Below are 12,501 nucleotides of genomic sequence, written 5' to 3' on the forward strand. Positions count from 1 at the left end.
ATCTACGAGGTAGCCTCTGACTAAGACCCCTCCTAACGAACGATAAGTCGAAACTAGGAAATATTATGGTTAATTAATGATCCAAATTTAATCACAACTAGAGGGATCAGCAATTACATTTAAGTAAATATAACTAAAATCACGAAAGATTGGAGTCAGATAAAATTATGTATAAGGTCAGTACTATAATTGGAAACCCAAAAGATTAATAAATATTAGTGATTTTTGAGGAGACGCAAAGGAAAGACCGAACATGCATTGACCTTCGACCAGGGCCTCTGGATTCCATTGTGCAGGAAAAGGGGGACCCTTAGACCTTCACTGTTTGGAAATATAAGCCTAAGACATTCTTCAAAATTGTACACAAAGAAAGTCAAACAGCTTTGAAATTAGAAAATGGTGACATAATTGTCTTTTTTTTTGTTATTCTTTCAAGACTAGATCAGTGCCAATTGCACCTTTTAATACCACCATTAAATATGCAAAAACAGTCAAAATAAAAATACTTAATTACATAAATTTCACAGTTCATTAATATAAAACCATCACTCCTCTGTAGAGTATTAAGATAGCATAGCAGTAAGAGTGGAATGGTGTGCTAAACAAGCATATTTTCCCTGGCAAACAAAACCTTTTGCATTTTGTATTTCCCCTGAGTTTATAGATTAAAATATAGTGGTATCTATGCAAATCAACACTTAAAACAAGTCCACATGCAAGTATTACTTGCAATCTCCATGGTTTCTCATTTTGATTTTTACTTTAATTTAAAGATTAGATTAATTGTCAGCCAAGAGGAATATTGGATTGATTTTTTTCCCTTTGAAGAAAACTAACTATATTAAGGTGGAGAGGATTGTCACACTGATCAATTATCAAATGACATTAGATTCAGAATTCGTAAAAAGCATAGACCATTTTTAAAAGCAGAATGAATAATTAACAGTCCTTAATTTAAGACAGTGGCTAAGTGCTTGATTACGTGCAGAGGCCCTTCAAATTTGTTCTCATAGTCTGCTGAATTAATAAGTACAGCATTACTTTGCTCTAAAACTGATTAAAATAAATTACCATTTCCAAAACAAGGTTTCTTAATTAGATTCAAGAAACTATTTTTAGTAGTCCTGATGTTGTGTTATGGAATTGTTACAATATTTCTACCTACTTTATTAGAAAAATGTGTTTAAAAGCATTAATTGTGGTAATTTATTCTAAAATACTTAGTTATAGTGCAGATAGTACATATTTGATGTGAAGTCATCATGAAGATGCTCCTGTTAGCAGAGGTTTGTCTTTAAATTCTAGGCTTAAAATAAGACGTACATAACAGGAATTAAAGTCAGCATGGAATGAAAAGTCACCCTATTTTATAAATATGTGGTATTAATTGTATTGTGACCATTCATCCATCCAATCAATTTAGTTTTTTATTATTATTATTATTATTATTATTTTTGAAATCAAGTTTGGTTGGGCCATTCTAGCAGCTCAGTTTAGAGTTTTCTTGGCTATGTTGAAGATGCAGTGTTGGGTAGCAACGCTACTAGCTCAACAACTTTTTTTTGGTAGCTTTTCAGTAGCGACGCTACATTTAAAACAATATAGCTTTTCCTGTAGCTAACTACTTTCTCCAGCAATTAGCGGTGTAGTGTGACCAAACACTATATTGTGTTTTGTGAACCTGTGAAAAAAAGGACTGAAGCAATGCGGCATTTTTTAGTAGACTGAATACTAAAATAGTAGTACTCCGCCAGGAGTGGGTTGCTAATTTAAGACACACCCTATCTATCCATGATGGAAGAGAATCAAGAAAATGTGGCTGAATCTTGGATGAAGATAATTATCCATGGTAATTTGTCAAAATGTATGTCCCTCAAAGAAACGACAAGTAGAGGTTATGTTTTTTAAATGTAATCTCTGCAAACTGAAGACCCAGACTCTTCCATTGGATGCAGCTGCATGAAAATCCATTAAATAATGATTCCTGGAATTCCACACTGGAATTCACTGAGCTCCTGAGAGCCACCAATTCTTTCATAAATGTTTGTAAAAACAGTCTGCATGCATAGGTGCTTGATTTTATATACCTGTGGCCATGGAATTGACTGGAACACCTGATTCCGATTATTTGGATGGGTGAGCAAATACTTTTGGCAATATAGTGTAAGTACAGTGAAAAATTATGTTACATTACTAACTTAATAAAGTGAAATCTGGCCAATACTTCTTTGACTACTCCAAATGTTGTAGTGCATTCTTAGATACAAGAGTGATTTACTACAGGTGAGATATTGCCAATATCTCTATTACTGTACTTAAAGTACACATTTTCAGTAATAAAAGTTTCTGTAATTCAAAATATTTTTTTCATGTTCCAAAATCTGTAGTACATTCCTAGTGACTTAGTACAGCTGAAATTTTGTCAGTAACTTCCTTACTGTACATACAGTACATATAGTACATAATTACTCCTAGAAATGAGTAATATAATTTATACAAATAATTCTTCCAGAGAGTGTAGTACATTCCTTGTGGCTAGACTAGAACGTTTGCCAATATCACCCTAACTGTACATACAGCAAATAATTACTCTTTGAAAACAATTACTGTACTTCACCAAAGAGGTTTTTTCATGTTCCAAAAGTTGTAGTATATTCCTTGTGGCCAGACTAACTTTACTACAAGTGACAGTTTGCAAATATTATCATTGCTCTACATAAAGCAAATAATTTTTCTTAGAAAACAATTACTGTACTTTATACTAAAACCTTTAGAACATGGAAAAAAATTGTTTTCTTAGAGTAATTGTGTACAGTAATGAAGAAATTGACATTTTTTCAGCTGTAGGCTGGGTTTGAACTTCGTTTTGTATTGAGAGTTATATTTGGAGATGGTCCCTAAAGCAGCCTAGGTGAATATCTGGCAAATATCAAACCTAAAACTTTACCACACTTTTTTTTAAGCCACATAACATAATTTGTTAACTTAATTGTTTTGTTTTATTTGTATACATAGATTACGTATTACATGGTCTCATGGCATAAACATACCTGCATGCACTTTGCATACTTTGACGCTAATGTCTTGTTGGCATAAGAACTGCTTGTTTTAGAACTAGAGACACACATCCAAACTTTAATTGAGGACAGTAAGAATGTGAGGGCTGTAGATACTGCTTTGCATGTGACTAGTTCAGCAAAGCGTGTACATTGTTCGTTTCTGGCATTAGAGCCCAAACAGCACGGCAACTGGGTGACTGTGAGATGCACTAGTCATGAGTTAAACCACCACTCTTCCGTTCCGATCAGAACATGAAACACGTTTTCCCCAATCAGTGAATATTTAAAACTGCTGGATAATGCTAAATATAAATTCAGTAAGATTGTTATTCATGTTGACCTAAATGATGTTTTACTTCACCAGTCGGAGATCACTGAAAATAACATTAAAGAGGAATGTAAACTTGCAAGTACGATGTCAGACACTTTAATATGCTCTAGTTCCCTCCCGGCTTACCGGGGGTGGTGAGATACACAGTAGCCTATAGACAATTTATAGACAATTGGGTGAGTTTTTGGGGCAGACCTGACCTGTTGAAATGAGATGGTCTTCATCCCTCATAGTCTTAGAGCTCACACCTGACTAACTAGGTCAGGAAGCAGACAGACTGGCTAAACCAACCAACTAGCCACCTCACATCAAAGAAGGCAGTTAATTCTCAGCACATACAGACTCTTTCATCTAGATATCATACCGTAGAGACTGTGTCTGTTTCCTGAATTAGAAAATGCAGAAAACATGCAAACCAAATTAAAAGCAACAATTTAATTGATGCTCCATGCATCCATTTACTACCACTTATCCGGGGGCGGGTCACAGGAGCAACACTCTAAGCAGCGACACCCAGACTTCTCTCTCCCCAGACACTTCCTCCAGCTCTTCCAGGGGAACACTGAGGCATTCCCAAGCCAACTGAGAGTCATAGTCCCTCCAGCATGTCCTAGTTCTTCCCTGGGGCCTCCTCCTGGGGGGACATGCTCTGAACACCTCCATTGGGAGGCTTCCGGGAGGCATCCAGAACAGATGCCTTACAAAACATCTGGCAGTGGACTCGTGGGAAGCAAACAGGGCTGCCCATCTGGGGTGGAGTTGCCATTCTCCAGAAAACATGAGCTGTTGTGAGAGTGCATCAGCTACAAGATTGAGCTCCCTCAGAATATGGATGGTGCACAGTAACTTGAACTGCGGCTAACTCCAGAGGAGGAGATAGCGAGTTGGCTGAAACATGCAAAGTGATCATATACCCCCCTGGTGGTTGATATACAAAACAGCCACAGTGTTGTCTGTGTGGACCAACACGTGCCCTGCAGCAGTGGCCCAATTGTCTGTACCACAGGCACTTGATCCTGAGGCAGTACAAAAACAAACCCAGGATTCTCCACCCTTGACAAGCTGGCCTTGACTAGGTCTCAGCACAGGGCAGAGCAGCCACTGGAGGGCCCCCTCAGCAGGCAGTGGCGTGGCCCATGGCGAATTGGTGGAACACCCTGGGGCAGGGTGGCTGGATTTTCCACCGAAGTTTGCCACCGAACTGGCGAGAACAGCTGGGCGGTGCTTGACAGTGTCTCTGAATAGCACAGCCTGGGAGAAGGAAGCATCAACAAAGCCAACTTTGTCAATGTTCCCGAACCAGGCGTGTGGACATCGCCTTCCCAAGGGACTGTGCTGTGACTTTCACCACCCCTCGGCTCAGACATGCAATGTGCCTAGTGAAAGCAATCAAGCAAACACTCAGCTCCGAATCAAAAATCTGACAAGTTGTTGAACCTGTCGCTTATTATTATTATTATTATTATTATTATTATTATATAACCACTTGCCAAATTTCATTGGCATTTTCTCTTAACATAAAAACATAAGAGACAGGGAACCTTTAATTATTTTGCTAGGCCTTTAAACTTTTTATGTGGTGATGGATATACAAAAAATATTGTTGTCCATGGTTTCAAAATTTGTTGTGGGTGTATGGGTTGGCCAGGATGAGTGAGATTTACCAGCCTGAAATTTTGTCCAGTGCTTTGACACAATCTGTATTGTTAAAAGTGCTATATAAATATAAGACATCTTGATTTAGGTGTAGGGTATATTTACAGCATGATAGAGCATTAGCTTTAAGTGACAGTCCCTGGATATTTAAATTCTGAGCCATTGCAATATGTACCTGAAGAAACGTAATAAAAATGCAGCAATTTTTCGATTTGCTCAGTTTTGTGCAAAACTACACAAAAACGCCTCCAGGTGTAAGGAGGCGGCGGAAGCCGATTGTGATTCCATTTGCAGATGTTTATTGGAAACACACACAGATGAGGATGGTCAAAAGCAAGCAAAGGTTGGCAACAGTAATATCAATCCGGAAGGCAAACATACACAAAGGGGTATCCGTGGGCAAAGTCGAAAGAAGGCAAAGGTCAATAACAAAGTTCGATAGAGATCGGTTACCGTAACAAACAAGGAAGATCCGTGAAGCCGTGAGTCGATAAAGCAAGCAATGGTCATACACAATAGTAGTCAATAGTACAATGGGTAAACGCTCGGTAAAGCAGACAGGCTGGCAATACTTCGCGCACATGGTGCTCTACGGTTAAATAGCCCCAACCCGGAAGTGGTGATAGAGGGAGCGGCTCGAGTCAGTAATCGGGAGAGGGCTCCCTCTGCTGGCTGGATGTTACACCAGGTTACGAATGTAACCATGGTTCCTTGAAGGAAAGAGACACCACGTCAACTGATGTTTTGGGGAATGCCCTCCAACGTGACGACTGAGCGTATGTGCAATGAGACCAGTAAGATGATGAGACGTCATAGGCGGATGATGTCATGGGCCAGGAAGCATAAGAGTGTGTGGAATGCTGCCGGCCTCAGTCTCTGTCATGAAGTGAGCATGGGCAGGAATGCCGTAAGTGTGGCCTCGAGATGCGGCATCTCGTTCTTCAAGAAACCATGGTTACATTCATAACCTGGAGTCGTTCCTCTTCAGGAACTTGAGCCGCGTCAACTGACGCTTTGGGAAAAGACAAGATGCCCACGCCCCCCAGATTTGCCAGTACCAGCCCAGTGTGCAGTCTAGAGCAGGAGGACAGAGGAGTCAGGAGTGGCCAGCAAGTCTAGCACGTAGAAGCAGGTGAACGGATCTCTTGCATGGAGACGGCTGATAGCAGTGCCTTGGAGGCTGCCACCCCATGGCTTGAGTGGGCCCTGACTCCTAGCCTTGGCGGGAGACTGAAGCACTCATATACCGTGTTACTGGCATCCACAATCCATCTGGGTAATGTCTGCTTGGCTGCTGGAAAACCCTTCCTAGGGTAGCCAAAGCAGACAAGCAGCTCTTCCTCCACAGGGCAGCTCTGGGGACTTATGCATCCAGTGCTCACACCGGACACACAATTGAGCTTTTGCTGGCCTGGCCCTGTGAAGGGGGGAGGATTGAAAGCCTCCAGTACTGTGGTGTGACTGTAGGGGCCTTCGGCCTATACCCCTCACGCAGGTACAGGAACGCCCTTGTCATGCCCAGAGTGAACTCCAGGAACGAGGGCACCACTGAAAGGGCCTGAAGGAACACCCACGCCCTATAACACTGGCAGGGTTGGTGGGGTAGTTCCCTGAGAGCACAGGAGACAGATCGGCACCGTATACTGCGGTGTAAACCACTGCTCTCTGGGGGGGGGGCTGTCCTCCAAAGCCCTGATGCACAAACATTAGGACTTCTTATGTGGGGTCCTCTTGGCCTGAAGCAAAACCTGTAGGTACTGCTTCAGCCCAGAGAACTGCAAAGCAGATTGCCGCCAACCTGCACAGTGTTTACTTTTATGCTGAGGGGGGGCTCACGCTGCGACACTCTGCTTCTCTCGCCCAGCAGTCTCAGAAGTTCAAGAACGGCAAGGGAGGAACAGCTGAAACGACGCTGAAACGACCACACTGACTACGTCGCCAGACCCTGGGGCACTAGCGGGACATCCATCAGGCAGACTCTGTCCTTCTCTCTCACATCGGACTGTATATGCTGTATAATACTGTAATACAGTTTGGAAGAGGATGCTGAATGAATGAATAAATGAATGAATTCATTAATTAATTAATCTGTTTATGTTTACATTTATTTACAATAATTGACAGTATATTCCAGTACGTATTTAATGATTTTTACTGTATCTGAACCCTTCTATTTATGTTGTATATTCTAAAAGACAATAACTAAAAAAATTATTCCTATTTCTCAAAAGTAGTTCTACTGTAAATGAATAAACTGATTTCTTGAATGTGCTTCACACATTTAATAAGCCTAAAACATCATGTAATATGCACATATCCTTATTGTACGTTTTTTAGGCTTTTTAAAATGTAATTATTTTTTATATTTGATTTTTTTATCATAAATATATATATATATATATATATATATATATATATATATATATATATATATATATATATATATATATATATATATATATATATATATGCTATACACACACAGACACATTTTCTATTAAAATTTTTACTAAATAATAATAATAATAATAATAATAATAATAATAATAATAATAATAATAAATCCACAGTTGCACTTTCACAGTTTTTTTAAGGACTTTTGTGAAAAACAGCCATTGAGAAAGTGTTGCTTATTTGACTAATTTACCCACAGACATATGTATTAAGGGTAAGTTCTTAGGATCAAATGCACATGATCACTTGAAAGTAGATACTGTATAATTTGTGAATCGTTTACTTATTAAATAATTATCTCATTAAATAATTATCACTCATTAATTCTGTGGTCACTTTATCGTGGAGCTTACTGCTGACGTCAGATTGCAAACGGCGTGGTGTCATGAGGTGCTGCTTAAAGTTGTGAGTGACGGTCGTTTCTGAACAGAGCAGGTCTGGATTTTATCCTTGTACTTTGAGATACAAGGTACTTCAACAGAGACTCGGTGAAAAGCGACGCTTTTCTCTTTTTGTTCCCTTCGAGAAGCTGTCCAACGTATTCAGCATTGCAGTGGACATTGCGAAAGAAAACTATTGTAAGCAGGTAAACTAACAGAGGAAAAACATTTTACCGAATTTAAAATAGCATATTGAAAATGGTTAATATAATACTCTCGATATATACTAGATATATACTAATTTAATACACTGAATAGGTAGCTTGTTCGATTGACGGTTTCTTTCGTATGCAAATGCTCTTATTGTACTAAATAGCTTAATAAATTGTGAGCTTGCTTAGTACATTTATGTTTTTATAATATATGAATATGATATAGTTTACCACATTTAGTCTATGTCCAATCTGCAAAACTCTGGCAGAGATTGCTTTCTTTTTTCCTCATGAAATAAAAGGTTAAATGCTTGTTTGCAGCCCATGGCGTTAACTGTGAACTGGTTGACTCTGGCTTTGAGCGCCTGTCTCTTGCTGATGGTTCGCGGTGACTGTGACAGAGGCTGCGCTCTCTGCGTTTACAGGCTATTCAGTCAACAGAGAGAGATCGACACACTGGTGAGTTCAGGACCATATATAAAAGTAAACCAATAAACTGTGGTTATACAAACGGTAATCAATAAGAAAAATACACATATAATTTTCACATATAATTTATAATTATATAAGTGTTAAATATAAATAAATAAAATATCATACACTGTATTAATTCGTTGAAATTTTTGTTTTTTTTTTTACATTTGTTTTCTGTTTCGTAATTATTTTACAGGTTATATTATTGTTATTATTTTAGTGTGACAAAAAGAGTCTATTGGTGAGCAGTGTTCAGTTAACTGTTTTTTCTTTTTCCTGGAGAAAACTGGCAGAAATGTTCAATAGCCTTTTGTAGACAAGCTTTAACAAACCTTGTTTTTAATCAATTTCCCTGTAGGAAAAGTAAAGGATACATAAAAAAAAAAAAAAAAAAGATTAATTAAATAAACACAATTTATTTTATAAAAGTATTTAAGTGCAAACTAAATCTAATGTTTTCAGACTCATTAATACATTTCAGAAAATAGTTTAGGTGTTAATTTCAGTTTGATGAAGTTTAGTGTTATTTAACACACATTATTATTCTTTTCTCTAAATTCTATAATTACCAAGTGATGCAATTTGTGTTGTTGATACTTAGCAATTGTTTTTACTTAGAGATATTTTTCCTGCAGCATAATAGTTGACAACATTTGGACGATCTTTCCACATTTCCAATTATTAGTTGTAATTACTTGCACTCTGTAATATGCAGCTGCATTGAACACAAACAGATTGAACATGTCTGCCCTCTGGTGGACCAATAGTTTATTTATTTATTTATTTTGTTTTGTTGGGTTTTTTTTTTTTTTTTTTTTTTTTAATTGATTGGATTAATGTCTCCCTTAGACCTGCTCATTAGAATGTGAAGGGACAGTGGACTCCAGAAAACTAGAAATCTGCAAAAACATACTCAGTGAAGAAGATCGCCTTGCAATGGACAACCTTAAACGAGATGAAGAGATTACAGACCATCTTCTCATGAAAAAATATGGTGGATTCATGAAGCGTTATGGGGGCTTCATGATTAAGAAAGGTGCAGAGATTGGCATGGGAACCCCAGCTGAAAGTGACGGCACAGAAGCCATTAGTAAGAAATATGGAGGCTTTATGAAGAAAGACAAGGCAGAAGGTGGAGCCGAAGACCAACAGATGGAGCTGCTGAGAGAGATCCTCAGGGTGGGTCTCACCTCAGAGTCAGAGGAGCAGCATGATGGGGACATAGTCAAGCGCTATGGGGGATTTATGAGGAGTGTACAGGGTCTAGGGGAGGCAGGGAGAGACTTGCACAAGAGATATGGGGGGTTTATGCGCAGAGTGGGCAGGCCTGACTGGTTGGACAACCAGAAAAGCAGTGGGTTTCTGAAACGCACTTGGGAGGATGGAGGCGAGACTACCCTGCCCAACATGCAGAAAAGATATGGTGGATTCATGGATTAGAATTTAAACATGGACACCCACACTAAACAATCTGTTGCTACTTTATGTAGAGCTTGCACTGTGTTGTACTTGCACTGTAGTATCATGTGAAGCCATTTTTAATTTATATTTATTTTAGGCTGAATATACAATACAGTTATATTTGTGTTCTCTGTGAATATGGTTTGTGTTTAAAAAAAAAGAAAAAAGGGAAAAAAAATATTTTCCAATTCTTTGTGTTTACAATGAAATCATCCATCAGATGGTACTTTTGGTAAAGACAAAGACAGACAACAATAATAAAACTACTATATGGATCACATGAATAAACAATAGTTTTCACATTGTTCATATTGTTTTACATTGCTTTGTTCTCTGAGAATCTCATCACATTAGCTAGTGTGCTTTGCTCAAACTTTGTAGATGAGGTTAAATCTGCTGTCTGCACTTGATATGTGAATGGTTAATGCATTTCTTTAAAAAAAAACACTTTATAACAGCTTTTGTTCTTGTTTAAATCAGAGCAACATTTCTGAGCTATTAGCTGTACAGATTACAATAAATGAATCTTATTGCAGAAGTAAAATGGCTCATTGATGTATTTGTTTCTCACAAATCAGTTCATACCTTTAGTAGTTTTTGATGCTAAGTCCAACTTACAGGTATAAGGTCATATTTAAGCAATAATGTCTTAAAAGTTTAACTATTTTGTGTATATAACTAAGAATAAACATGTTCCAAAGACATCACTCTCACTATACTCACCACTGTATTTGTGTCCAATGTGACAATGAGGGACAGCAAGTAGTGTAAAAGTTAGGCCATGTAAGCTCCTGATTACTTGTAAGTTCAAAACTCACATCAGCTCAAAGCACTTTTAAGTCAATGATAGTGTAACAATATAATGTTAGCTAGCTGAATTTAATGTCAGTTTCGCTAAAATTAGCACAATTTATAATTAATCATTCTTTCTGAACAAATTACTGTTTTTAATTGCTCTTAACTGTTATTAATTGTGAATGTAGCCACTCGATTTTAGCTTTAAGACCTTGAAGAATCCTCTGCCAGCTGGTCACTCCTGCTTTACAGCAAACAAGACTCACGTTAACACCCTAGGATCATGTTTTACTGGGCAAAATCATGGTGAATTCATTTTAAATGTGAAATCACATTTTGATTTCAGCAAGTCTGTTTGGGTGAATGCAAACAACTGGTTGTAAGCTCAACATGCAACAAGCAAAGAACACATGCTGTCTACCTGAGGGAAGATGTCTTTCACTGCTAGCGTATTCTTGTAAACCTACATTTTATTACTGAAGCACACATTTAGGCACTGAAAGCCTGCAGGCAGGCAGACAAGACAAAAACCACACGCATATTAAAGACGAGAACCGACCATTACACAGGATCAAACTAGAACTTAAATACAAACGGGAAATAACTAAATTAACTAGACACAGGTGAAAAGAATGACACAATTAACAAACGTAGGTCACATGGAACACATGGCACACGACAAAAGCAACAACAAAAAGAGTCCAAAGACGTGACAATGTCATACAAAACTCCAAAAATGGGCTGGAAAAAATTATTGGCACCCTTTCAAAATTGCATGAACAACAGAAAGAGGAGAAGAGAACTGCCCGAGGGCTAGAGAACCAAAATTGTTCAAAAATATCAACAATCTCAAGGTTACAAGTCCATCTCCAGAGATCTAGATTTGCCTTTATCCACAGTGCGCAACATTATCAAGAAGTTTGCAAAAATTTATGAAAAGTTGCAATGCAGGATAGTCTGGATGGTGGATAAGCAGCTCCAAACAAGTTCCAAAGAAATTCAAGCTGTCCTGCAGGCTCAGGGTTCATCGGTGTCAGCGCAAACTATCCGTTGACATTTAAATGAAATTAAACGCTATGGCAGGAGACCGAGGAGGACCCCACTGCTGACACAGAGACAAGAAAAAGCAAGATTACAATTTGCCAAAAGATGAGACCAAGATAGTGCTTTTTGGTAAAGCACATCATTCTACTGTTTACTAAAAAACAGAATGCGGCCTACAAAGAAAAGAACACAGTATCTACAGTCAAATATGGTGGAGGTTGTTTTGCGGCCTCTGGCATTTTGTGCCTTGACTGTGTGTAACGCATCATGAAATCTGAGAATTAACAAAGGATTTTGGGGAATATTGGGCCCAGTGTCAGAAAGTTGACTTTGCGTCTGAGATCTTGGGTCTTCCAGTAGGACAATGACCCCAAACATACTTTAAAAAGCAACCAGAAATGGATGACAACAAAGTGCTGGACAATTTTGAAGTGGCCTGTAATGATCGCATCCCTACACTGCTATTCCACTCCCAACCTGCAGGGGATGCCCTCCTTAAACCCTTTGGTTATGCTTCCCCAAAGACTCTAGATGGCACCATTGTACCTAATCTTGCTTAATACGCTCTTCATTAGCCCTGATTCCCTGCACCTGTGTTTAACCCTTTATAAGTGTGCTTGCTCTCTGCATCTATG

At 38.5% G+C, this 12,501-nt stretch overlaps 1 protein-coding gene across 2 annotated transcripts; it reads left to right on the forward strand.

Annotated features, from left to right (window-relative positions):
* The first annotated feature begins 7,892 nt into the window (after positions 1–7,892).
* On the forward strand, positions 7,893–10,571 carry penka (proenkephalin a). Of its 2 annotated transcripts, none has more exons than XM_043256234.1 (3): positions 7,893–8,078; positions 8,414–8,551; positions 9,416–10,571. In XM_043256234.1, exons 2-3 carry the CDS (start codon positions 8,417–8,419, stop codon positions 10,004–10,006), a joined length of 726 nt encoding a protein of 241 aa, XP_043112169.1. In that variant the 5' UTR covers positions 7,893–8,078; positions 8,414–8,416; the 3' UTR covers positions 10,007–10,571. The 2 variants fall into 2 exon arrangements, with proteins under 2 accessions (XP_043112169.1, XP_043112162.1); XM_043256227.1 differs by having other exon boundaries at positions 7,894–8,086.
* The last annotated feature ends 1,930 nt before the right edge of the window (positions 10,572–12,501 follow it).

The sequence above is a fragment of the Puntigrus tetrazona genome, chromosome 2, assembly GCF_018831695.1.
Source record: "Puntigrus tetrazona isolate hp1 chromosome 2, ASM1883169v1, whole genome shotgun sequence".
NCBI lineage: Eukaryota > Metazoa > Chordata > Actinopteri > Cypriniformes > Cyprinidae > Puntigrus > Puntigrus tetrazona.